At 41.6% G+C, this 25,491-nt stretch overlaps 1 protein-coding gene across 5 annotated transcripts in view; it reads right to left on the minus strand.

Annotated features, from left to right (window-relative positions):
- The window catches only part of Asb3 (ankyrin repeat and SOCS box containing 3), a 391,624-nt gene that overhangs the window by 183,113 nt on the left and 183,020 nt on the right, over positions 1-25,491 (minus strand). The window contains exon 11 of one of the 5 annotated variants that reach the window (XM_075942489.1): positions 8,068-9,191. The exons of the other annotated variants lie outside the window; for them this stretch is intronic. Within the exon in view, the coding sequence (XP_075798604.1) occupies positions 9,048-9,191 (144 nt within the window). The 3' untranslated portion in view covers positions 8,068-9,047. Of the gene's footprint in view, positions 1-8,067; positions 9,192-25,491 lie in introns of those variants that run through there. 5 annotated transcript variants of the gene reach the window in all.

Below are 25,491 nucleotides of genomic sequence, written 5' to 3' on the forward strand. Positions count from 1 at the left end.
TGTGGGTGTTTTAGTTAGGGCGGTATGGATGGGGTGGGCTCCGGGTCACCAGCAAAGAGAGAAAGTTAGCCAGTTGCTATTCTAACTCTCGGAGCCACTAGTAGTTGTAAGTATAGCCACTGTGCCGAAGGTGAACCGCCAGCACACTCGTGTCAAAACTTACTGCATTGTTGCCTCCTCGGTAACCCTGGGCTTCTCAACTTTACAGCTCTATGTAAAGTCACAGTGGTAAGGGTTGAGCTGTGTACCATTAATTTATTTGCTGAAATCCTAGCTCTACTACTTCAGAAAGGGCATTTGCAGACAATGCCTTGAAAGAGGCGATTTGGCTAAAATGAGGCCACTTGGGAAGTCCTAATCAGAATGACTGGTATCCTTGAAAAAAGAGAAAATTTAGATACATGGCGCCCAGAAACATGCATAGAAGAAACCAAGCATGTGCCACCATGATCTTCTAATTCCCAGAGCTATGAGGATAAGTTTTTACTGTTCAAGCTGCCCAAACTGATATTTTCTTGTGGCCTCAGTAAGTCAATGAAGTCATTGATAAGTTACAATTGAAAAAAGCTTTAAAAGTGACAAGAGACGGACCTTGGTGCAAGAGTGGACCGATGTTATGAGAGTAACCAGTCACTTTGTAATTGGATTTAAAGCCTACTCTGTAGGAGGATATGCTTGCCTGGTCCTGGAATCTGGCCAAGAATCCATGGCTGGAGAGCACATACACCCTAGAAGCTTCTGCTATTTTGCTAGTGGACACAGAATCAAACTGCCTACCTCTACACTCATCTGTTAATGCAGCCTAAAGACCTCTTCAGAGAAGTTTCTTTGGATGGCAGTTAGCGGAAAAACTCACAAGTGGCCAAAGTTGAGAGAAAAAGTGTTTGTGAGGCACTCTGCTGCAAATCTAGATCACACCCTCCCACAAATGCTCGGAGAAGAGAGGGCAGGAAGACAACAGGAATCAGAGGTTGGTGTGGGAGGTCCTTTTGTCTGTGTGTTGCTTTTGGTTAATAAATAAAGAAACTGCCTTGGCCTGTTGATAGGGCAGAACTTAGGTAGGCGGAGAAAACTGGACTGAATGCTGGGAAGAAGAAGGCAGAGTCGGAGAGATGCCATGGATCCACTGCCGAAGATAGACGTGTTGAAACTTTGCTGGTAGATCATGACCTCGTGGTGATGCACAGATTAATGGAGATGGGTTAAATTAAGATGTAAGAAATAAGATAATAAGAAGCTAGAGCTAATGGGCCAAGCAGTGATATAATTAATACAGTTTCTGTGTGATTATTTTGGTTCTGGGCAGCCAAGAGGAACAAGCGGCTCCCTTCTCCAACAAGAGGTCAGGGAGGACTAGAATGAAAAGTTTCAGGACATGGGAGGAGTGATACATGCATGAACTCCCAGCATCTGCGGTTGCCTGCATATGATCAAGTTAGCAGATATTCCAACATGGAGAGGAGGGGCTTACAAATCTTGTCCCTGGTAGAGGAGTTACTGATAGCTGATGGCCTCCAAGGAAAGAAAAGTTATCTGCTGAAAGTGTGTAGTTATATCTAGTCCCGTGGGATGGAACCATACCCATGAGCATATGGGAAGCCCAAATCAAAACCCGTGAACCATTAATAAAAAGGACATGGAGTTGGGGGCAGATCTGAGAGGAGTTGGGAGGACTGGGACTGTAAGTATGACCATAGTACATTGTACCATGTATGAAATTCTCAAAAATTAATAGAATATGTTAAAAAAAGTGGTACTGATCAAGTATAACTTGTAATTAGTATGTAGATATTTTATAAATTATGTATATGGTAAGCTATAGGAACATGTGTGCATATTCATGTTGTTACTAAATTTCACAGATGTTGGTTTCTTTGTGTGTTTAAGTGTGGAGAATTTCAGGGCCTGGGAGATGAGTCAGTGAACAAGAACACTTGCCTTGCGAGGGTAAAGACCTGTGTGCAAATCTCCATCACCCATGTAAAAAGCTAGGTTTGATCATGAATGCTTGAAACTCCAGCACTGGGGTGTCAAGGCTGATGGGTCCCGAGAGCTCACTGGTCCCCCCCCCCCAGTCAGCCTAGCTGAAACAGTGAGCTTCTGGTTCAGTGAGAGCACCTACCTCAAAATCACAGGTTAGACAAGAGTAGAGAGGACACCAGATATTTTGTTCCGGCCTCTGCATAGGTTCACACATTTGTGTTCATGATGATGTATAACACACAATAATGCACACACACACTCACACACACACTTCATATATTTTAATATTCCAATTAATTGGGGCTGGAGAAATGGCTCAGCAGTTAAGAGTAGTGGCTGTCCTTCCACAGGACCCAGATTTGATTTTTATCACCCACATAGAAGTTTAACAACTATCTGTGACTCAAGTTCCAGGGCACCCAGATGTATGTGGAGGCAAATCACCCACACTCCTAAAATAAAACAAAAAAAACAACTTTTTAAAGATTCCAATTAACCCAGGAGGAAAATCATGGTTCTAGCTTTAGTTTTTCAACTACTTTTTCATATTTTTTATTTTTTGTCTTACTTCTTTTATTTTTTTATACGATAAAGCAAAGAAATAAAGCAAGAGTTAATTTTTTAATGTAACTGTGAGGAGAAGAAAAGGAAACAAAATATTGGGTCATCCTGTACGATTTGAAGAATCATAGCAAAAAACATAGGTGGGATGCCCCTCCTCTTTTTAAATGTTTGTTTACTTATGTGTTGGTGAGGATACCCTTGGAAACAAGAGAGACAAGGGACCTGCAGTGAGATGAGGCAGTTCTACTTTCAGCCACCGGACTCCTGAGGAGGTATGACAGGGAGGGGGTGCAGAAGCAGGTTCCTAAGACAAAGAGTAACAGACAAAGCAGCAATGTCACAGAGGAAGAGCTTGTTCCCAGCTACTCCAAGGCTCTTCAGTGCCTGGAGCCATCTCACTCTGACACCCTGCTCTTACTGCCTTCTCTAGACTGCCCATGTTCTCTGGGGTTTACCACTAAAGCTGCCTTTAGGAACCCCAAAACACACTAAAATAATTTCACCTCCCTAAACACTAGTGTTTCTTAAATCATATGACTTGCCCTTTCCCTTTGTTCCAGCTACTACTTCAAGGTCACCTGACCAAGCCTTCACTGTTGTCCAGATGAAACCCGTACAATTTTCTCTCGTTCTCTTTGTTCTTAAGCCCCCCCCCCAACATCTGTCAATTCCTGATTGCTATGCCTTTGGTCATCTGTTTATTATCTCTCTCCTTGCTGCAAGACCTCCAGGTTCGCAGGGACAGGGCTTTGCTAATGAATACTGACTGGATATGTTTTAGCATCAAACATTAAAGTCTGGGACTATAGCTTTCAATAATCCTTAATGGGAATGAGTGTGAAGTGTGGTAGACAACTAGAATTGAAAATGAGTCCACACAAATTCCATACATAGTGTTGCACTGGAAACCTGATTTTATCCCCCCATCTCCCCACCCCCGTATTGCACAGGTGACTCCTTGGAGGACATCTGTTCTGTCAGGTCTTGCACTCTGTCTTGCAGAACTGCCCCAGCTCAGGAACAAATTCTCAGTAGCTGCAAACCGACACCATTGCAGAGAAATGTAGCATGTATTACATATGGACCTTAATAATCGCAGCTATAATTCTTCAAAAGTAAAAAGAGTAAGATGGATCAGTTTGTTTAAACAGCATGATGAAAATGTTATTATTTCAACATGTAGTCACTAAAAAATCTGATGACTAATCTGGGGGTGCTGGTATATGCCAGTAGTCTCAGCAAAGGGACAAAGTAAGAGGACACTGTTCTAGGCTGCAGACAGGGTCCTCAGAGCCACTGGGCTTCTGCCTTTCAGTTCTCATCTGAAATCTGTGAGGAAAAACTGCTACACTTCCTTCCAGCAAGTTCCCCCCACACCAGCCAGCTCAAGGTGGTTTTTGTTGTTTGTAATAATAGTAAATAGAAAACTAACGGAAAAATCACAGCAAACAGCTTCCCTTCAAGAGAAACCTATAAAAAACATAATTATGCAGGTCTATATACATAAAACTGCTTTGACTGCCTTAGAAAAATCATAACTGTTCAGGGTGTTATCAGTTCTCCCCAGAGCAGAGCAGAGTGCAGTTCATTCAAAACAGCCAACGGATACAAAAATGGAGCATTTGTTTGATTTTGGACCGCAGGCCTGAGGATTGGGGGTGGGGCAGAGGGGAGAGTGAAGTCAAGAGAGAGTTTCCTGATTGTTTTACAGAGAATTTCATCAGCATGAATACTCCAAGAACGATACTGATCACACAGCAGGTGCCTGATAAATGCATGTTGATTAATTGATTTACAACACGCCAGCTGCCAGTGAAAGAATGCGATCCACAATCAAACCGTTTAACAGAAGAAAGCCAGGATGGCTTTTAAAATTAGTAACAAAGATGGTGTTGGCTTCCTTTTGAGACGAGAACAAGACGGTCGAATTCTGCTCTGGGAGGAAGGGACCCGGTATTTAAGGTAAATGTTCTTTTGTCCCCAGCTCTGAGTGTGAATGTGGCGTGGCTTTTGGTTGCATATGTCATCTGTGATGGTGTGGATCAGAAAAGGGCCCACGCAGTCATAGTAATGCCTTCTGATCTTGGGAGCTTTGATTTTTTTTCCCTTTCTCAGCATCAGAAGTCAGTATATAAATTTTACAAGGTACAAAGAAAAGTAAAAGGATTTCAGGATTCCAGTCTCATCGGGCTCTAATCAAGCCACTATACTACTAGATTACAGAAAATATCAGCTAAGAAAAGCACATGGGGCTAGATCAGCCAAATCCAGAATATGAAAACTTCTTCAGCACAAAATGACCTGGCTTTTCAACAAGTAGTACTTTCTAGAATTATTTTGTAAATGGCCCAATACCAGTGGAGGACAATGCCCCTCCAGTAGGACACTGAGGCTTCCTTTCTCCTTAGGTAACTCTTCTGACTGGAGAAGCTGACTGCAGGTGCACAACTCTTTGAGAAGGGGAGGAAAACTGGATGGTGTACTGGAGAAGCTGAGCCCAGTGAGGCTTCATCCGAGCCCTCAGTAACCACATGGGGGAAATTCTGGAGTGGAGCCAACCTTTCTTAGTTGTCCCACACTGAGGCCAAGAGGTCCGGTCTCATTTGATGTGGACGGGAGCTGCCTTTTGGTAGGATACACACTTTAGGAGAGGAAGTTCCTGTTGCTGCCTCTTGGTAGGGTACACACTTTAGCAGAGAAAGTTCCTGTTGCTTGGGGATGTTCTCAGTGGAGCACACTTGCAAATGATCCCAGTCAACCAGAGATGAAGACAGAATCACACCCATGGAGAGCATTGCTACCAACTATAATCATACAAACAGAGTCAAAGCCTGAGATTACTGTCAACAGTTAGCAATACTCAAACCATAATTTGTATATAATGGATACTTTATTCTAAAGATTTCCATAGAAGTCCAGATATTTCATAACAATTCTTTTCAGTTGTATATTTTGATGTAGGGAAAGAAATTACTTTGTTATATTCATTTGTTAGACATTTACATTTAAGACCATTCTTTGAGCTATGGGCAGGGGTGTGTTTTTGCTCAGCTCTTAGACTCTCCTACTTACCCTCTCACCTCTGTGGGTCTACCTCCCAATTCTTTGATCACTTTCTATCGTTTCTGGCCATTAAACTAAGGAATGCTTTAGGTAAGTGTGGTGGTTTGAAAAAAAAAAAACACTCCCAAGGGGAGTGACACTATTAAGAGGTGTGGCCTTGTTGGAGGAAGTGTGCCACTATGGGGGTGGACTTTGAGGTCTCTTTTGCTTTAGCTTCCTTCAGTGTGACAAACAGTTGACTTCCTGCTACCTTCTGGTCAAGACGCAGCCAGTGCCATGTCTGCCTGCACGCTGCCATGCTCCTCATCATGATGTTAATGACTGAACCTCTGAAACTGTAAGACACCCCAATTAAATTTGTTTTAAATAAAAGTTTCCATGTGTCTCTTCACAACAATAAAAACCCTAAGACCAGGTACTGGGGTACCAGGGACTGGGGTATTGTTATGATAGGCTTGATTAGATTTTTTTGTCAGGCCCCATTCAAAACCCCACCCAGATGTTCTGGCTGGAAACTCTTGACCCCACTCCTCCCATTCCAAACTCTGCCCTCAGAAAGCCCACCAAAGGGTCAGCATTTCCCCTGGAGCTACTCAAGACCTTACCTACACAACATTTAAAACCCAGCCCCTAGACCATGTTGTGATTTCTCCCCCTCCATTTCCCTGAGATAACCTGGGAATGCTTTGCTAATTAAACCTAAACTTTTGATTCAATTTGATTTGGCTTATTGCCTCAATGGAGAAACCAGCTACCAGAGATTTCAAAACACTTATCAATTTTGTTTATAGTAATATGGGCTTTGGCAGTTTGGGGTAGGAAAGCAGTGGAATGGACAAGGGCTGCTTAATGGGTCATACTAGTAGGAGCATAGAAGACAGTGATTTGATGAACTCTGAATCAAGAGATTTCAGAGGAGAATTTTAGTATGTTGTCTAGAGATTGTTCTTATGATATTTTGGTGAAGAAAGTTGCTGCCCTTTGCTCTTGTCTGAAGAGTCTGCCTGAGGCTAAAGTGAAAAGTTTGAATTAATTCCATTGGCAGAAGAAATCTCAATCAGTCTAGTATAGACTTTGTCATATGGTTCTTAGTGGTAACTCTAATGAAGATTTATAATGAAAAGGAACAAAATGAGCAGCATGAAAATTTTGAGAAGAAAAAGAGCACTAGGAGATAGAACAGAGTTAAATTCTGTGTTCAAGGTGATAAACAGATTAAGAAACAGAATAAAGGGAGTAGCAACCTCAGGGAAAGATTATACCCATAGAAAATACCAACTTGTGAGAAGGAACTAAATAAAGAAAAGCTTAGAGCATGGTGAGGTATTACACACCTTTAATCTCAGCACTGGGAAGACGGAGGCTGGCGGATCTCTGAGTCTGAGACCAGCCTGGTCTACAGAGCAAGTTTCAGGACAGCCACGCTTAGGCAATGGACAAAAGGCAGGTGAAGAAATAACTGAATGAAGGGGCCATTCATGTTCCAGTCCCAGCAAGTAGCAGAACTTGGCAGCTTTGCTCATGTGGTTCTGGCTTTAGATAAAGGACGGAAGAAAGGAGTTATGGAATAAAGCTGCTGAAGCCAGGCATGGATCAGTGTGTCCCTGAATGCAGGCTTAGGGAGGCCATTTTGTAAAGCTGTGAGGTTGAAGCCTAGATTGCCTTGAAGACCCCAAGATGTTAGCAATGCCAGAGCCATGGAACACCTGCTGAGGATAACTGCCAACAGAGAGTGGAACCAGCCCAGACAAAGAAGTGTGTTGCAGTCAACAAAGCAAACAGAGTTGGAGCTCTGAAGAGCATTTTGACATCAGACATGGAGATGCACAGTTTGGAGTTTGCTCCAGTGGTTTTTGGTCCTGTTTGCTCCAGGATTTCTCGCTGTGCTCCCTTCCCTACATTTTGGAATGCTAATGTACATCCTGTGCCATCATATGTTGGAAGACTGTGATCTGCTTTTTGGTTTTGATTTTTACAGGGAGATTACAGTTAAGAGATTGCCAATTATCCCAGAAGAGACCTTGGACTTTGAAATGAGTTTGAGACTGTTATAGACTATATGGACTTTGGAAGCTGGACTGGATGCATTTTTTTACATTATGATATGGCTACATGCCTTTGTGGGCCAGGGAGTGGAATGCGGTGGCCCACATTTGAAAGAAAGTGGCCCCCAAAAGAGTGACACTGTTAAGAGGTGTGGCCTTGTTGGAGGAAGTGTGTCACTGTGGGGGCAGGGTTTGAGGTCTCTTTGTTTAAACTTTCCTCTGTGTGACAGTCAATTGACTTTCTGTTGCCTTCTGGGGAAGATGTAGCCAGAACCACATCTGCCTGCACACTACCATGCTTCCCATCATGATGACAATCAACTGAACTGTAAACAAGACACCCCTCCCCAGTTTAATAGTTTTCCTTAAGAGTTGCTGTGGTCATGGTGTCTCTTCACAGCAATAGAAACACTAAGACAGTAGTAGGCTTGGATTCTCCTTCTCTATTTTAATTTTGTTGTTGTTATTTATTTGTGTGAGGTGCATATATGCCAAGTCAGAGGACAACTCTCGGGAGGGGAGTTGGCTCTTTCCTTCTACGTTGTGGGTCCTGGAATAGAACTTGTATCATTAGTCTTGGCAGGAAGGGCCTTTACCCATGGAACCAACTGGCTGTCCCTTCATTTTTAAAATGTGTGCGTGTGTGCGTGTGCTCATATATATATGCAGGCACACATACACATGTGTGCACATGGAGGCCAGAGGATGATGTTGAGTGTCTTCCCGAACTACTCTCCACCTTATTTGTGTGTTTGTTTCTGTTTTTAGAGGCAGGGTCTCACTGTGTCGTTTCAGCCAGCCTGGAGCTCTGTACACCAGGCTGGCCTTGAATTCATGGAGATCTGCCTGCTTCTGCCTCTGGGATTAAAGGTGTGGATCACCAAGCTCACTCTATCCTATTATTTGGAACAGTTTATCTCATGGAGCCTAGATCCTGCCTGCCTGTTGGATTAAACTGGCTTGCCAGCAAGACCCAGAGAGACGCCTGTTTTCACCTGCCCCAGGTTGGGATTACAGGCATGAACCACCTCTCCCAGTTTTTAACTTGGGGTCAAGGAATCTGAACTCAAATCTCCACTCTTACACAGCAAGCCCTTTACATACTAAGCCATCTCTCTGGATCTTTTTCCTTTTTCTTAAAAAAGAAGACGACTTTTATCTCCTGTATGTTCTCACCCAGCAAGCCCTTTACATACTAAGCCATCTCTCTGGACCTTTTTTCCTTTTTCTTAAAAAAGAAGACGACTTTTATCTCCTGTATGTTCTCACCCGTCTCACCACTTTGAATATCATGTATCCATGATGACTCCCAGAGGGTTATCTCTCCTTGAACTTGAGACTGCTATATACAAGTGCTTACTCAACGTCTCTGCTTGGGTGTCTACCCACGTCTCAAGCTTGACATGTGCAAACCAAACCCATTATTTTACCCTGCTCTCCTCCTCTGCAAAATTGCTTCTTCTTATAGTCTTCAGCAATCCCACGAACAGCAGCTCTGCTCTTGCAGTTGCTCAGGGCAAACATCTCGGACTCATCCTTAAATAAAGGAAATTGTCTCAGTTTCCTAACAGATACTTCCCTTTCATCTCTAATACACAAGGACTTGTCATTTTTTCCACATACCGTACCAAGCAAAACAGCATAACACTTTAATATTATCTGATCCTGGTCTATATTCAAATATCCCTAATTATCTAAATAATGCCATTTTAAAGTTGTTTTATTCTAATTAAGATTCAAACGAAGGGGCTGGTGCCATAGCTCTCTTGGTAGAGGGCTTGTCTAGCACGCACAAAACCTGGGCTCTGTCCCTAACACTGCATAAAGCCGGGTGTGGTGGCACATGCCTATAATCTTAGCATGTGGGGTGTGGAGGCAGGGGGACAGGAGATCAAGGTCGTCCTCCACAACACAAAGCAAAACAGAATCGGGAGGAACAAGGGAACTAGAAGCAGGATGAGTATGATTAGAGTATATTGTATAGTATGTAAACATATCTCAGAGAGATCACTAAAATAAAATTAGATAAAACAGTACCAGGTGGTTATGAGTACTTCAGCTAGGGGAAGAGTAGAGAGCGCCAAGTAGAAGCCAATTGCTAAGACTATTTAAGCCAGGATGCTCAGAAAATCCTCTCCGATAGAGAGCCATATGAACCAAGACTGGAATAAAGTCTGTGTTAGCCTGTATTAGTTGCTTTTGTCTGTCTTAGCTACTTTTCAGTTACCTGGACAAAACACCTTCACAGAATCTACTTAAAAGAGAAAGGGGGTTCATTTTTGGCTTATAGTTCCAGAGGGATGGGCTCAAACACCAAGGAAGACTTGGCAGAAGTCAGGGGAATTAGGATGGCAGAAGTGGGAAGTTGGTTAGTCACATTTTCATGCACACACCCAGGAAGGAGAGAGGAAGGGAGGCAAGGCTACAAGCCCTCCCATACCACTTCTAGTGACATACATCCTCCAGCAAGGCTCCAACCCCCAAAGATTGCATAATTATTGTATACAGTTTTTCTTATATTAGTTATACCCTGGCAACCGAAGAGTCAAGAAGAGAGCGTGCAAGTGGAGTGATGGGCAGTTGTGAGTCACCACGTGGGTGCTAGGAACCTAACCCAGTTTCTCTGCAAGAACAGCAAAGGCCACTGTCTGGCATCTTTGCAGCCCCTCTGCTCTGAGCACTTCCCAGCATGGGCTAAACAGTAGCAACAACTATTGGAAACAGCTCCTAGCCCTGCTGTTGCTCTTGGTCTCTTTACTGTTCTCTTCAGTCTTTGTCAAAGCTAAAGGACCATCTCTAGATAGGGAGTCCTAGGGGACACTTTGAGAAAGAATGTTCGGGTATGAAATGGGGGACAGGTGGCCCTGCTTCCAGAGTCAGCCTCTTGGTGAACTCAAACCACAGACAACAACTTACTAACATAATGCACATCACAATGATTCATTCATAGAAAGAATGTCATCTGTCACAACACTGATAGAACTGAAGGTTGTTAAGTGAAATAGTTGCGATACAAAGACCAAGGGCATTGAAACAGTGTACATTGATAGCACTGGAGTGCTGGATGCAGTGCCTCCGAGCTCGGACCCCCAGCTTTGGGATGCGGAGGCAGGAGAATAGTAAGGTCAAGACCAGCCTAGATTCTGGGGCATCCTGTCTCAAATAGCCAAAACAAAACAACAGTGGTCACAGTGGTCACCAGAGACTAGGGAGAGAGTGAAGGACAGGGAGAGGTGGGGAGGTTGATGCATGGGTGCCTCGCTGCAGTTAGGTAGTACTGCTGCATTGCTGTGTGGCGGGTGACGGTGATGCACACTGTATGCTGTTTATCTCAAAAGAGCAGATGAAAGGGTTCAGAAGGTAAGTGTTACCATAGAGAGGTGATTAGGTATCGCAGGCAACACCCTCTCAAGGGTTAACGTGTCTCTTACAAGAGTGGGTTAGGACTAGTGAACTATAAAGACTGGTTACCATGGGAGCAGCTTGCTATAAAAGGGATTCGGCTTCTAGACTTGCTGTGTTACTCTGTCCCATGTGTGCTCTTCTGCATGTGTTTCTCCACCATGTTGGGGTGCAGACAGAAGGCTCTTGCAGTGGTTTGAATGAGATGTCCTTCATTGTCTCTGGGATTTGCATGTTGGGGCCCCAGTTAGTGGTAACCCCAGTTAGCATGGCCTTGCAGGGGGAAACATGTCACTGGGGGTGGACTCAGAGCTTTCAGAAGACTTACGTCATTTTGAGTTCGCTCTCTTGGCTTCCTGTCTAACTTCCTGCACTTAGAGATGCGAGCTCTCAACTGTTGCTCCAGCGGCTGTCTGCTTGCTGCCACACTTTCCAGCCATGACAGCAACGGACTTTTACCCCTCTAGAACTGTAAACCCCAAATAAACCCTTCCTTCCAGGAGTTGCCTTAGTCACAGCATCGTAGCACAGAAATAGAAGCGTAGCTAAGACGACCTTCATGGAAGCTAGCCAGATAAGGCCACCATGAAATGAGGGAAGGTTGATAGCTCGGTTAGTAAAATGCTTTCCCCATAAGCATGGCGATCTGAGTTTGATTTCCTGAACTCAAATGAAAATGCCTAGCATGGTGATGCATGATTATAATCCTGACATTGAGGTGGGGCTTGGTGGCTAAAGTGTCTAACCTGTGAGCTCCAGGCCAAGGAGGTCCAGTCTCAAAGGAGTTTGATGTCATCTTTCTGAGGAGGTTGTTCTTTCTGAGTTTGCGTGTGCACACTGACACAGACACGGGGGGTGGGGTTGATAGATACACACACAAATTTTTATTTTATTTTAATTTTTAATAAATTTATTTTACATTCAGGCCACAGTTTTTCCTCCTTCCTCTCCTCCCAGCACCTCCTCCCAACCCCCCTCAGTTCCCAACCCTCAATCCATTCTCTGTTTCTGTTTAGGAAAGGGTTGGTCTCCCATGAGTATCAACAAGCATGGCAGATCAAGTTGCAGTAAGACTAAGCAACTCCACATGCACTGAGCCTGGGCAGTACGAGGAGTAGGGTCGTAAAAGACAGTAAAAGAGTCAGAAATAGCCCCTGTTATCTCTGTTAGGAGTCCCACAAGAGAGTCAAGCTACTCAACTGCAACGTACATGTAGAGGGCCTAGATCAGTCCCATGCAAACTCCCTGGTTGTCGGTTCAGTCTCTGTGAGCCCAGGTTAATTAGTTCTGTGGGTTTCTGTTTGTCTTGTTTGTTTGTTTGTTTGTTTGTTTGTTTTGGTGTCCTTGACCACTCTGGCTCCTACAATCTTCTTTCCTCTTCTACAGATTCCCTGAGCTCTGCCTAGTTTGGCTGTGTGTCTGCATCTGTTTCCATCAGTTGCTCTGATGACAGTTAGGCTAGGCACTATTCTGGTCACAGGAGATGGATAGTTCAGGCCATGCATCTGCTATTTCTGGGAGTCTTAGCTGGGGTCATCCTGTAGATTCCTGGGAGATTCTCTTGTGCCAGGTTTCTACCTTACCCTGCAATGCCCCCCTTTCCAGTACTCTCTTCCAGTGCTCTCCCTCTCTGTTCTTCCAGCACCACCTCATCCCTCCTGTCCCCATCCCCCCCCACCATCTCCAGTCCACCTGCACAATCTATCCCAGGGAGATCCATGTATTCCACCCTGAGCTCTCCTGCTACTCAGCCTCTCTTGGTCTGTGGATTGTAGCATGATTATTATTTACTTAACAGCCAATATCCACTTATAACTGAGTGCATACCATGTTTGTGTTTCTGGATTACCTCACTCGGGATGATTTTCCCCCCTAGTTCTATTCATTTGCCTTCAAATTTCATGTCATTTTTGTAACAGTTGAGAAATACCCAAGTGATACATGATGAACGGACGCTTAAAAGAAATCCCACAGTAGCTCAGAATTGAGAAATAGTTATTTATTTAGGGGTAAACTCACAAATCAGAATTCTCTGCTTGAACGGTGGACAGAGATTGAATCCAGCAATCCAACAATCCGAACGAGCAGCCGGTGAAAAGGAGGATAATGGGGTTGAGGCAGGCTGTGTGCCAGCATATATGATCTAAGAGGCCACGCCCCAGTAGGCGGGTACCACAAGCTGCAAGCCTTCCTCCAGCACTCCAGTGTGTATATATGTACCACATTCAGGGAGAGATCACTGGAATGGGAGGGCATTTTGGGGGCAGAGACCAAGAGCAACAGCTGGGCTAGGAGCTGTTTCCAATAGTTGTTGCTACTGTTTAGCCCATGCTGGGAAGTGCTCAGAGCAGAGGGGCTGCAAAGATGCCAGACAGTGGCCTTTGCTGTTCTTGCAGAGAAACTGGGTTAGGTTCCTAGCACCCACGTGGTGACTCACAACTGCCCATCACTCCACTTGCACGCTCTCTTCTTGACTCCTCGGTCGCCAGGCATGCAATTGGTGAATTTACATGCATGCAAACTAAACACTCATACGTACAAAGATAAATAAAATTTTAAACACGCCTACGGTGGGGAAAAGAAGTCAGAACTTCGTCCATGGGACACTAATCCATGGTAAGAAAGCGAAGTTGGGAACTTCATCTGGCTCCCTCAGCACCCCAGTCAGTCTCTGCTGAATGTTCTAAATGCCCAATTTGATGACGTCATTTCTGTCTGTTGTTATTCCTTCTTTAACCTGAAAGCCTCACCAAAGAGCACTCTGCTCTTCTCAGGACTGTCTGTCAGGAGCTCCAGCCAACTGCCTCAACAGAGCTCCTATTAGATGCTTTGAATACCCTGTTTGATGTTTTTCTCTGTCTGTCTGTCTATCTACTATTTGTGTATTTTACTATGTATTATTTTACTTTAGCTTGCTCTATACTTAAGCTTGCTCATTCAAAACTGAATATGGCTACTGTAAATCATTCTCTGCGCCACACAAAACAATGAATTCTTTCTCCACTCGTCATCTAATGGAAACATCTCTTTTGTCTTTCAGCTAGAACATGCTCTTCCCCTTCTTAAATTACACTTCCACTCTCTCTAGAACACTTATAGGAATAATGTTCTATTCTTACCACTGCACTAAGCAACTTGAAAAAGGAGCTATGCCCAGATCTCCCTGGAGACCGATTCAACAGGCGTCTGTCTGTCTATTTCACCCACCAATCGGCAACAAGAAAACAAGAAAGTCCAAGTGTCTCTTTGCTATACTGACTTCATTTCCTTTGGATTCATCTACAGGTGCTACTTCAGGACCATAGAAACTGACAGAGATGCAAGGTCAAACTGTCTGGTGGTAGCATTCTAGAAGATGACATGGAACAGGTTAATACATCTTCAATTCCTTTGCTTGCTGTCCTCCCTAGGAAAGAATTATGTTCCTCAAAACTCTCATATTAGCATATCAAACTTATGTCTCCACCTGGGAACCCACTGGCCATGCTGGCCTGGAAGTCAGGTAGGCAATCTTCACTCTCCTTCCTAGCCCCTGTTTCTAATCCCCAGTCTGATCCTCGGTCCTATAGCAGATCACTTGCAAGGGTCTGTTCTCCCTCTATGGCATCACCCCCTGTAGACTCTGCCAAACCTTGTGGTAAAGCCAGGTTTGCTCCTTCCCAAGGGCCCTTTCAGCTCCTACCCCTTCTTGACCATCCCCATTCTTTGTGACAACCCCCAATACCTAGAAACCCAGTGTACCTGGGGACCCCTAGTGGTCACACCCAGCAGGAACCCAGAAGCACTCCCTACCAGGCAACCCACAGCCCACACATTCTTAAGATATAAAGAAACCAAGACAAAGGAAGGAGATCAAGGGAATACAAATAGGAAGAGAAGTCAAAGTATCTTTATTTTCAGATAATATGATTGTACACATATATGACATTAAAAAAATCCACCAAAAAACTCCTACAACTGATAAACACTTTCTGTAAAGCAACAGAAACAAAAAAATCAGTACAAACAACAGACTAAAAAAGAAATCAGGAAAACAACAGCTTCCACAATGAATGTCTCAGACAACTCTAACCAAGCAAGTGAAAGGCTTGCATAATAAAAACTTTAAGGCATTGAAGAAAAAATTGAAGACGATATCAGAAGATGGAAGGACCTCCCATGCTCATGGATCAATAGGATTAACATAGTAAAAATGGCCATCCTACCAAAAGCAATCCACAGATTCAATACAATCAAAATTACCACACAACTCTTCAGAGAAATTGAAAGGACAATACTCAACTTCATATTGGAAACAGAAAAAGTCCAGGATAGCTAATGCAATTCTGAATAAATAAAAGAACTACTGGATGTGCCAGTAGTGGTGCATGGCTTTAATCCCAACACTCGGGAGGCAGATCTCTCAGTTCGAGGCCAGCCTGGTCTACAAGAACTAGTTCAAGGACAGGCTCCAAAGCTACAGCAAAACATGTCTCAAATAAAAAAAAAACAAGAAAAAAAAAAGAACTGCTGGAGGCAGCATCATTCCTACTACCAAACTGTATTCCAGAGGTACAGCAAACAAAACAAAACAAAACAAAAAAACCCCAGCATACCAGCATGGGATTGATCAATGGAACAGAACTGAAGACCCAGACATAAATTCACACATACAAGAAAATCTAGCTCTTTATAAAGAAGCCAGAAATACACATTGGAAAAAAAACAGATATTTAATTGAGGTTGTGGCTTATAGTTCAGAGGTTAAGTCCATCAAAAATATAGTGCTAGTCAAACTAAATGTCTGCATGTACAAGACTCAAAATTGTTGGAGGAGAGCCCGCTTGTTTGTCCTGGCTGCCTGGCTTGCTTAGCCCTGAAATAACCACACAGATATTGTATTAATTAAATCATTGCTTGGCCCATTAGCTCTATCCTCTTATTGGCTAACTCTCACATCTTGATTTAACCCATTTCTATTAATCTGTATATCGCCACATGGCAGTGGCTTAATACAAAAGATTCAGCATGTCTGTCTCTGGTGGCTCCATGGCGTTCCTCTGACTCTGCTTTCTTCCTCCCAGAATTCAGTTCTGTCTTCCCCACCTACCTAAGTTCTACCTCTATCAGGCCAAGGCAATTTCTTTATTCATTAACCAATACAAGCAACACATAGAAAGAAGGACCTCCTACACCACAAATAGATTCATACTTATCACCCTGCACCGAACTTGATTCCAAATGGATCAATGACTTTAACATAGGGCAGATATACTGAACCTGATAGAAGCTAAAGTGAGGAAAAGTCTTGAACTCATTGGCACGGGGACTTTCTGAAAGGAACACTGTTCATTGGAGGCACTAAGATCAACAATTAATAATGGAACCTCACAAAACTAAAAAGCTCTGTAAGGCAAAGGACACCATCATTTGGACAAAGCAGCAGCCTGTGGAATGGGAAAACATTTTTACCAACTATAGATCCATAGAGAACTAATATCTAAAATATAAAAAGAACTAGCAAAAAAGTGGACATCAAAGAAAACAAATAATGAATAACAAGAAAACAACTTCTGTTGCTGTGGAGACTCCATGACCACAGTGACTCTTATAAAGAAAAACATTTAACTGAGGTGGTGGCTTGCGATTCAGAGGTTCGGTCCATTATCATCATGGCATAAAACACGGCAGCATGCAGTAGACATGGTGCTGCCTACATTTTGATCAGAAGACATCAGGAAGTAGACTGAAGCACTTAGTGTTGCTTGAGCATACATGAGTCCACCCCTATGGTGACATACTTCCTCCAACAAGGCCATACCTACTTCAACAAAGCCACACCTCCTGATAGTGCCACTCCCTTTTGGGGGGGTCATTTTCTTTCAGACCACCACAAGAAGCTTCTTTAAAATACACATATGAAAGAAATCTAAATGAAATCATCAAATAATAGTGGAGACAAAGCCCCACCAGACATCTCTAACCAAATGAAACCTCCAATTCCAGGTATAGGTTATTTTTAGTTGAGTCATTGACCAAAGAGGCACCCTGGAAACCCCAAATAACTCAGGCTATTGCCAAGGCTAGTGGTTGCTCTCTGCAAACAGTAAGGCCCCATTGCTGAAAATAACACCTATAAAGCTCACGGAACAGAGAAAAGTCAAGTGCCTACCTAAACCCTTCACCTTTAATGTTTAGTTTTTATGGTACTGGAAGGTACTCCAGAGAAGAAAGGCAGACACCAACCCAGCTACAAACGCTTTGATCTACAATGGTGACCTATCTGCAAGATATACTTGTGAGATAGTGGCACCAGAGTTTTAGAAATAACTAACCACTATCTGATCATATTTAAAGGCCTACTCCATGAGAAGAAACCCATGCCCAACACTGCTTGGTGGTCAAGAACATGAGACTAGATAGGACAGGGACCTTGGGGGAAAACCGAATATTACTGTTTCGTTATAAGAACACAACATAAAATGACTCCTAGTGACATTTTGCTGTTCTCACAGATCAGCTGAGTTGCTCAATCATCATCAGAGAAGCTTCCTCCTGCAGTAGATGGGAACAAATATAGACACACACAACTGGACAACTTGCAGAGAGTGAGAGACCTTGGAGCACACAGTCCCAAAAGGAATGTTGCTATCAAATCCCTCCCCTCAGGGTCCGGGGAAGTCTGCGGATGAGAAGGCAGAAAGATTGTAAGAGACAGTAGGGTTGAAAGACACCTAGGAAACAGTGTCTTCCAGAAACAACAGGAGTGACACTCGTATGAACTCACAGAGACTGTAGCACACGGCCTGCATAGGTCCAGATCACATGTGGTCCCAGCACTGAGAGGGGAAAATGGACACAAGTATCCATCCCTAACCCAGAAGCTATCTCCAGTTGATAACTCTTCCCTAAGGAAAAATTAATTTTCTCTAACAGAAGAATCTCATTGGATACAGACCACACTTAAGAGCAGGCCCCATGGCCAGCAGGAGATGGCCAACAGAACTTGATGATATGGGATGTTTTGGCTTTGTCTGAGCTTTTTTTTATTTATTATTTTTATTTTTTATAACCATACATATAGTGTGACTTCTATTTTATCTTAATAATAAAAACCTGGAGTCAGATATTGGGGTGGGGGGAGTGAAAGCTGAAAGATCAGAGAAGCAAAGCAGCCAGCCATCAGAGTTCTTGCCTCTGAAATTCTCAGACCAGATAAGGAAGGGTGTCTGTCTCTACAACCCTCAGGCTAAATGCAATGACTTCCTGTCTCCTCCCACCTTATATTTCTCCCTGTGCCCAGCCATATCCCTTCCTGTCTCCACCTCCCGCGTGCTGGGATTAAAGGTGTGTGCCACCACTGCGTGGCCTCTCTGGGTAATTAGTATGGCTAGCTTCGCACTCTGATCTTCAGGCAAGCCTTATTTGTTATAACACAAATTATCACCACATTAGGATTTCTGTGTGTACAGATGTGTGTGTCTCTGCTTCCATGTGTGTTCTTGTGCCTTTTCTTTGGCTGCCTTTTCTGTTTGCTTGTTTTGTCCTATTCTTGTTTGTTTTTTATTTTACCTAACTTTATGCTTATCTTTTTAGATATCTGTTTGTTTTCTAATGAGAGAAAGAAAGAAAGAGAGAGAGAGAGAGAGAGAGAGAAAGAAAGAAAGAAAGAAAGAAAGAAAGAAAGAAAGAAAGAAAGAAAGAAAGAAAGAAAGGGTGTGGATATGGGAAGGTGGGGGGTATCTGGGAGGAGGTGAGGGAAAATCATAATCAGAATATAGTGTATGAAAAAATCAATTACAACTTTTAGCATTTGACCTTCTTGGGCCTCTGCTATGTGTGAGCTGATGTCCACCCCCTATGAAAAAGCAGCTGTGTAAGAGGAATCTTGTGGTTTAGCTAGGGGCTGAAATGTCATTGTAAGGGCTGCTCTTTCAGCCTACATGCTAAAACGCAGATTCAGGAACAGAATTTCAATGCATATGCACAACAAATGACTAGTAAACTTTTATTGTTTTGAACTTACTATGATTTGGAGGGCAGGTTTGTTTCTCAGCATAACAGAGCAAAAAATAATTTTTGATTTCAACATTCATTCATTATCAACCTTTAGAAAGTTAGCAAAATTATAACAGATATAATTTTAAACAGAAAACCTTCTTTGAAAATGTAATGAAATCTCCTGAACCTATATACAAAGGGGATACTGAAACAAGAAATATTTTGAAATAATGTTCCAATTACAGATAGTAGCCAGAGAAGCTGTGGCAATAAATGAGCCTAAAACATAGGAAAAAAGCAAATAATTTATTTCTTAGAGACAAAAGGGGAAATATTAAAAATAAAAAGGAGAAATGAGCAAACTGAGCAATAGAAAAGCAGAACATAATCTGGTGACCTTTTTTCTAGAGAGTGCCCTCTCACTGTTGAGAAGCTTTTTTTTTTTTTTTTTTTTTTTTTGCCATTAAGCTTAACTTCCAAACTGTCTTGGGTCCAAGATTCACTTTAAACGAATAAATACATTTTGTCATATTAATAAGAATGTTTAAAAGACAAAGAGAAGGGTGGGAGGAGGGGGAGGGAAATGGGAGGCTGGGAGAAGGTGGAAACTTGTTTTTTCTTTCTCATTTTCTCAATAAAAAAAGATTTAAAAAAAAAGAATATTTAAAAGAAAGTTTTAAATGAAATAATGTTATATGTATTATGGAAAAATGGTTAGGGGGTCCATAAAAATAAAAGAGAAAAATATTCTATCAGACACTTTACGTCTTGACCCTGGGGGATTACTCAGTTGAACTTTGTTGTTGTAATGGGAGGGCCACTTGTTTGTCCCGGCCGCCTGGCTAGCTTAGCCCTGAAATAACCACACAGAAATTGTATTAATTAAATCACTGCTTGGCCCATTAGCTTTAACTTCTTATTGGCTAATTCTTACATCTTAATTTAACCCATTTCTATTAATTCGTATATCACCACATGGCAGTGGATTATGGGCAAAAATTCTAACAGACGTCTGTCTCAGGTGGAGGATTCATGGTGTTCCCCTGACTCTGCTTTCTTCTTCCCAGAATTCAGTTCTGTTTTTTCCTCCTACTAAGTTCTGTCCTATCAGGCCAAGGCAGCTTTTTATTCATTAATCAATACAAGCAACACACAGAAGGGACTCCCACATCAGTTTGTGATCTGTTATTTTTTTCATGTCTTTTTAAAAATTGTTTTTATTGAGCTATATATTTTAATCTACTCCCCTCCCATCCTCTCCCCTTCCCTTCTACTCTCTCTCATGATCCTAGTCTGCCCAATTTACTCAGGAGAGCTTGTCTTTTTCTACTTCCCATGTAGATTAGACTCATGTATGTCTCTCTTAACGTTTTCTTTGTTGTCTAGGTTCTCTGAGGTTGTGATTTGTAGGCTGATTTGTTTGCTTTATGTCTAAAAGCTAGTTTTGAGTGAGTACATATGATATTTGTCTTCCTGGGTCTGGGTTATCTCACTCGATATGATGTTTTCTAGATCAATCCATTTGCCCACAAAATTCAAGATATCATTATTTTTTTCTGCTGTGTAGTACTCTATTATGTAAATGTACCACATCTTTTTTTTAATCCATTCTTCTGTTGAGGGGCATTTAGGTTGTTTCCAAGTTCTGGCTATGACAAACAATGCTGCTATGAACATAGTTGAACACATGTCCTTTTGTTATGATTGAGCATCCTTTGGGTATATACACAAAAGTGGTATTGTTGGGTCTTGAGGTAGGTTGTTTTCTAATTTTCTGAGAAATCACTGTACTGATGTCCAAAGGGGCTGTAACAGTTTGCACTCCCACAAACAATGGAGGAGTGTTCCCTTTACCCCACATCCTCTCCAGTATAAGCTGTCATCAGTGTTTTTGATCTTGGCCATGCTTAGTGGTATAAGATGGAATCTCAGAGTTGTTTTGATTTTCATTTCTCTGATGGCTAAGGATGTTGAGCATTTCCTTAAGTATTTTTCAGCCATTTTGGCTTCCTCTATTGAGAGTTCTCTGTTTAGGTCTGTACCTCATTTTTTATTGGATTATTTGTTTTTTTGATGACCAATTTATTGAGTTCTTTATATATTTTGGAGACCTTTCTGATGTGGGGTTGGTAAAGATCTTTCTCCAGTCTTTGCCATTTCATCTTGTTGACCTTGTCCTTTGCTTTACAGAAGCTTTTCAGTTTCAGGAGATCCCATTTATTAATTGTTTCTCTCAGTGTCTGTGATACTGGGGCTATATTTAGGGAGTGGTCTCCTGTGCTAATGTGTTCAAGTGTACTTCCCACTTTCTCTTCTGTGAGGTTCAATGTGATTGTTTTTATGTTGAGGTCTTTGATCCAGGTGGACTAAATTCTGTGCATGGTGATAGATATGGATCTATGTTCATTCTTTTACATGTTGATATCTATGTTATGACAGCACCATTTGTTGAATATGCTTTCTTTTTCCATTTTATATTTTTTGCTTCTTTGTCAAAAATCAGGTGTTCATAGGTGTGTGGATTGATATCTGGGTCTTCAATTCGGTTCCATTGGTTCTCCTGTCTTTTTTTTTTCTTTTCTTTTTCTTTCTTTTTTCTTTTTTTTTTGCCAATACCAGGCTGTTTTCAGTACTGTAGCTCTGTAGTAGAGTTTAAAGTCAGGGATTGTGATTCCTCCAGAAGTTCCTTTATTGTTCAGGATTGTTTTGGATATCTTGGGTTTTTTGCTTTTCCATATGAAGCTGAGTATTGTTCTTTTTAGATCTGTGAAAAATTTTTGCTGGGATTTTGATGGGCATTGCATTTAATCTGTAGATTGCTTTTGGTAAGATGATGTGGGAGTTCCCTCAATGTGCTGTAATTACCATTAATGAATAAAGAAACTGCCTTATCCTGTTGATAGGGAAGAGCTTAGGCAGGGAAGATGGAACTGAATTCAGGGAGGGAGAAGGAAAGAATCAGAGGAATGCCATGGAGCCACCAGAGACAGACGCTGGGAATTTTACCCAGTAAAGCCACTGCCACATGGCAACACACAGATTACTATAAATGGGTTAAATTAAGATGTAAGAGTTAGCCAATAAGTTGCTAGAGCTAATGGGCCAAGCAGTGATTTAATTAATACAGTTTCTGTGTGATTATTTTGGTTCTGGGTGGCTGGGATGAACAAGCGGTCTCCCTGGAACAGTAAGATTGCCGTTTTTACTATGTTAATTCTACCTACCCAAGAGCATGAGAGAACTTTTCATTTTCTGGTGTCTTCTTTAATTTAATTTCTTTCTTCAAAAATGTAAAATTCTTATCATATAGGTCTTCCACTTGTTTGGTTAGAGTTACTCCAGATATTTTATGCTATTTGTGGCTATTGTGAAGGGTGATATTTCTCTGATTTCTTAGCCCATTTATCATCTGTGTAAAGGAAAGCTACTAATTTTTTAGAGTTAATCTTGTATCCTGCTACATTACTTAAGGTGTTTATGAGTTGTAGAAGTTCCTTGGTAGAATTTTTGGGGGTCATTTATGTAAACGATCATATCATCAGCAAATAGTGAGAGTTTGATTTCTTCTTTTCTGACTTGTATCCCCTTGATCTCCTTTTGTTTTCTTATTGCTGTAGTTAGGACCTCAAGGACCATATTGAATAGATATGGAAAGAGTAGACAACCTTACCTTGTTCCTGATTTCAGTGGGATCACTGCGAGTGTCTCTCCATTTAGTTTAATGTTGGCTGTTAGCTTGCTGTATATTGCCTTTATTATGTTTAGGTATGTTCCTTGTATTCCTGTTCTCTCCAAGACCTTTATCATGAAGGATGTAGTATTTTGTCGAAGGATTTTTCATCATCTAATGAGATGATCGTGTGTTTTATTTTTTCAGTTTGCTTATATGGTGGATTATGTTGACAGATTTTTATATGTTGAACTGCATCTCTAGGATGAGGCAAACTTGATCATGGTGGATGATGGTTCTGATGTGTTCTTGGATTTGGTTTGCCAGTATTTTATTGAGTATTTTTGCATCAATGTTTATGAGTGATATTGTTCTGTAATTCTCTTTCTTAGCAATATCGTTGTGTAGTTTGGATATCAGGTATCAGGGTAATTGTAGCTTCATGAAAAGAGTTTGGTAATGCTCCTTCTGTTTCTATTGTGTGGAATGATTTGAAGAGTATTGGTATTAGTGCTTCTTTGAAAATCTTGTAGAATTCTGTGCTGAAACATCTGGCCCTGGACTTTTTTGGATGAGAGACTTTTGATGACTGTTTCTATTTATTTAGCAGTTATAGGTCTATTTAATTCATTTATCTGGTCTTTACTTAATTTTGGTAAGTGATATTTATCCAGAAAATTGTCCATTTCCTTAAGTTTTCCAATTTTGAAATAATGACCTCTGGATTTTCTGGTGAGTCTCTGGATTTTCTCCATGTCTGTTATTATATCCCCCTTTTCATTTCTAATTTTGTTAATTTGAATATTCTCTCACTGCCTTTTGGTTAGTTTGGTTAAAGGTTAGTCTATTTTGTTGATTTTCTCAAAGAACCAACTCTTTGTCTCATTGATTCTTTGTTTTGTTTTCTTTGTTTCTATTTTGTTGATTTCAGCTCTCAATTTGATTATTTCCTGTCATCTAATCCTTCTGGGTGAGTTTGCTTCTTTTTGTTCTAGCATTTTCAGGTGTTTTATTAACTCATTAGTGTGGGATTTTTTTCCAGCTTTGTTATATAGGCATTTAATGCTATGAACTTTCCTCTTAACACTGCTTTCATTGTGTCCCATAAATTTGGTTATGTTGTGTGGTCATTTTCCTTGAATTTTAGAAAGTCTTTAATTTCTTCCTTGATCCACTGATGATTCAGGTGAGCGTTGTATAATTTCCATGTGTTTGTGGGCTTTCTGAAATTAGTGTTGCTGTTGAATTCTAATTTTAAGCTATGGCGATCCAATAAAATACATGGGGTTATTACAATTGTTTTGAAGTTTGCTTTGTTAACAAGTGTGTGATTAATTTTTGAGAAGGTTCCATGAGGTGCTGAGAAGAAGGTATATTCTTTTATGTTTGGATGGAATGTTCTATAGATGTCTGTTAAGTCCATTTGATTCATAACATCTGTTAGTTCTCTGTTAATTTTCTGTCTGACAGACCTGTCCAATGGTGAGAATGGAGTGTTGAAGTCTTCTACTATTAGTGTATGAGGTTTAATGTATGATTTAAGCTTTAGAAGTTTCTTTTACATATGAGGGTACCCTTGTATTTGGGGTATAGATGTTCAGTACTGAGATTTCCTCTTGATGGATTTTGCTTGTGACTAATATGAAATGTCCTTCTTTGTCTCTTGGTTGATTTTAGTTTGGATATAGAATACAATGCTTAAAATAAAGGTAAGTACTGCTTCATGAAAATATTATATATGACAACTAATATTAAAATGTGTGTCTTACAAGTCACAGGTTGAAATAAAAAATTGAGGGTTGGAGAGATGGCTCAGTGGGTAATGGTGGCTCAGAGTAGCTTCAGCACACCATATTTAACATTAAAGCCAAGTGTCTGTCCACACCTATAACACTCTACATGAGGGAAAAGACAGGGGAATCCTTGGGACCTGCTGGCTACCCAGTCTAACAGAAACAGCAAATTTCATACAAGGCGGTGGTGGCACACACTTTTAATTCCAGCACTCAGGAGGCAGAGGCAGGTGGATCTCTGTGAGCTCGAGGCAAGCCTGGTCTACAGAGCGAGTTTTAGGACAGGTTCCAAAGCAACATAAAAACCCTGTCTCAAAAAAAAAAAAAATAAAACAAATACAAACAAACAACAAAAACCCCAGAGAAGCAGCAAGTTTCAGGTTAAAAGAGATGGTGTAGGAGGTCCTTCTGTCTATATGTTGCTTTCATTGGTTAATGAATAAAGAAACTGCCTTGGCCTAGTTGATAGGGCAGAACTAAGGTAGGCAGAGAAGACAGGACTGAATTCTGGAAGGAAGAAAGCAGAGTCAGAGGAACGCCATGGAGCCACCAGAGACAGACATGCTGAATCTTTCCTGGTAAACCACTGCCAGGAAATATATAGGCAATATATAGATTAATAGAAATGGGTTAAATCAAGATGTGAGAGTTAGCCAATAAGAATCTAGAGCTAATGGGCCAAGAAATGATTTAATTAATACAATATCTGTGTGTTATTTGGGGGCTAAGCAAGCCAGGTGGCCAGGAAGAACAAGCGGGCCCTCTCCGTAAAACAAAGAGAGATCCTGCCTCAAAAACTAAGGTGGATGAGAGTAAGAGAGGAGAACACTTGAAGTCCACCTCAGCCTCCATAGACACAGGCACAGATGAGGACATGAGCACACATGTGCACACACACACACACACACACACACACACACGAAAACTGCTGATTTAGCCCTCATAATCATAATCTTTGTTCAAAATATGTCCCAACTTGTAAGGCATGGCA

The sequence above is a fragment of the Microtus pennsylvanicus genome, chromosome 12 (assembly GCF_037038515.1).
Source record: "Microtus pennsylvanicus isolate mMicPen1 chromosome 12, mMicPen1.hap1, whole genome shotgun sequence".
In the NCBI taxonomy this organism is placed as follows: domain Eukaryota; kingdom Metazoa; phylum Chordata; class Mammalia; order Rodentia; family Cricetidae; genus Microtus; species Microtus pennsylvanicus.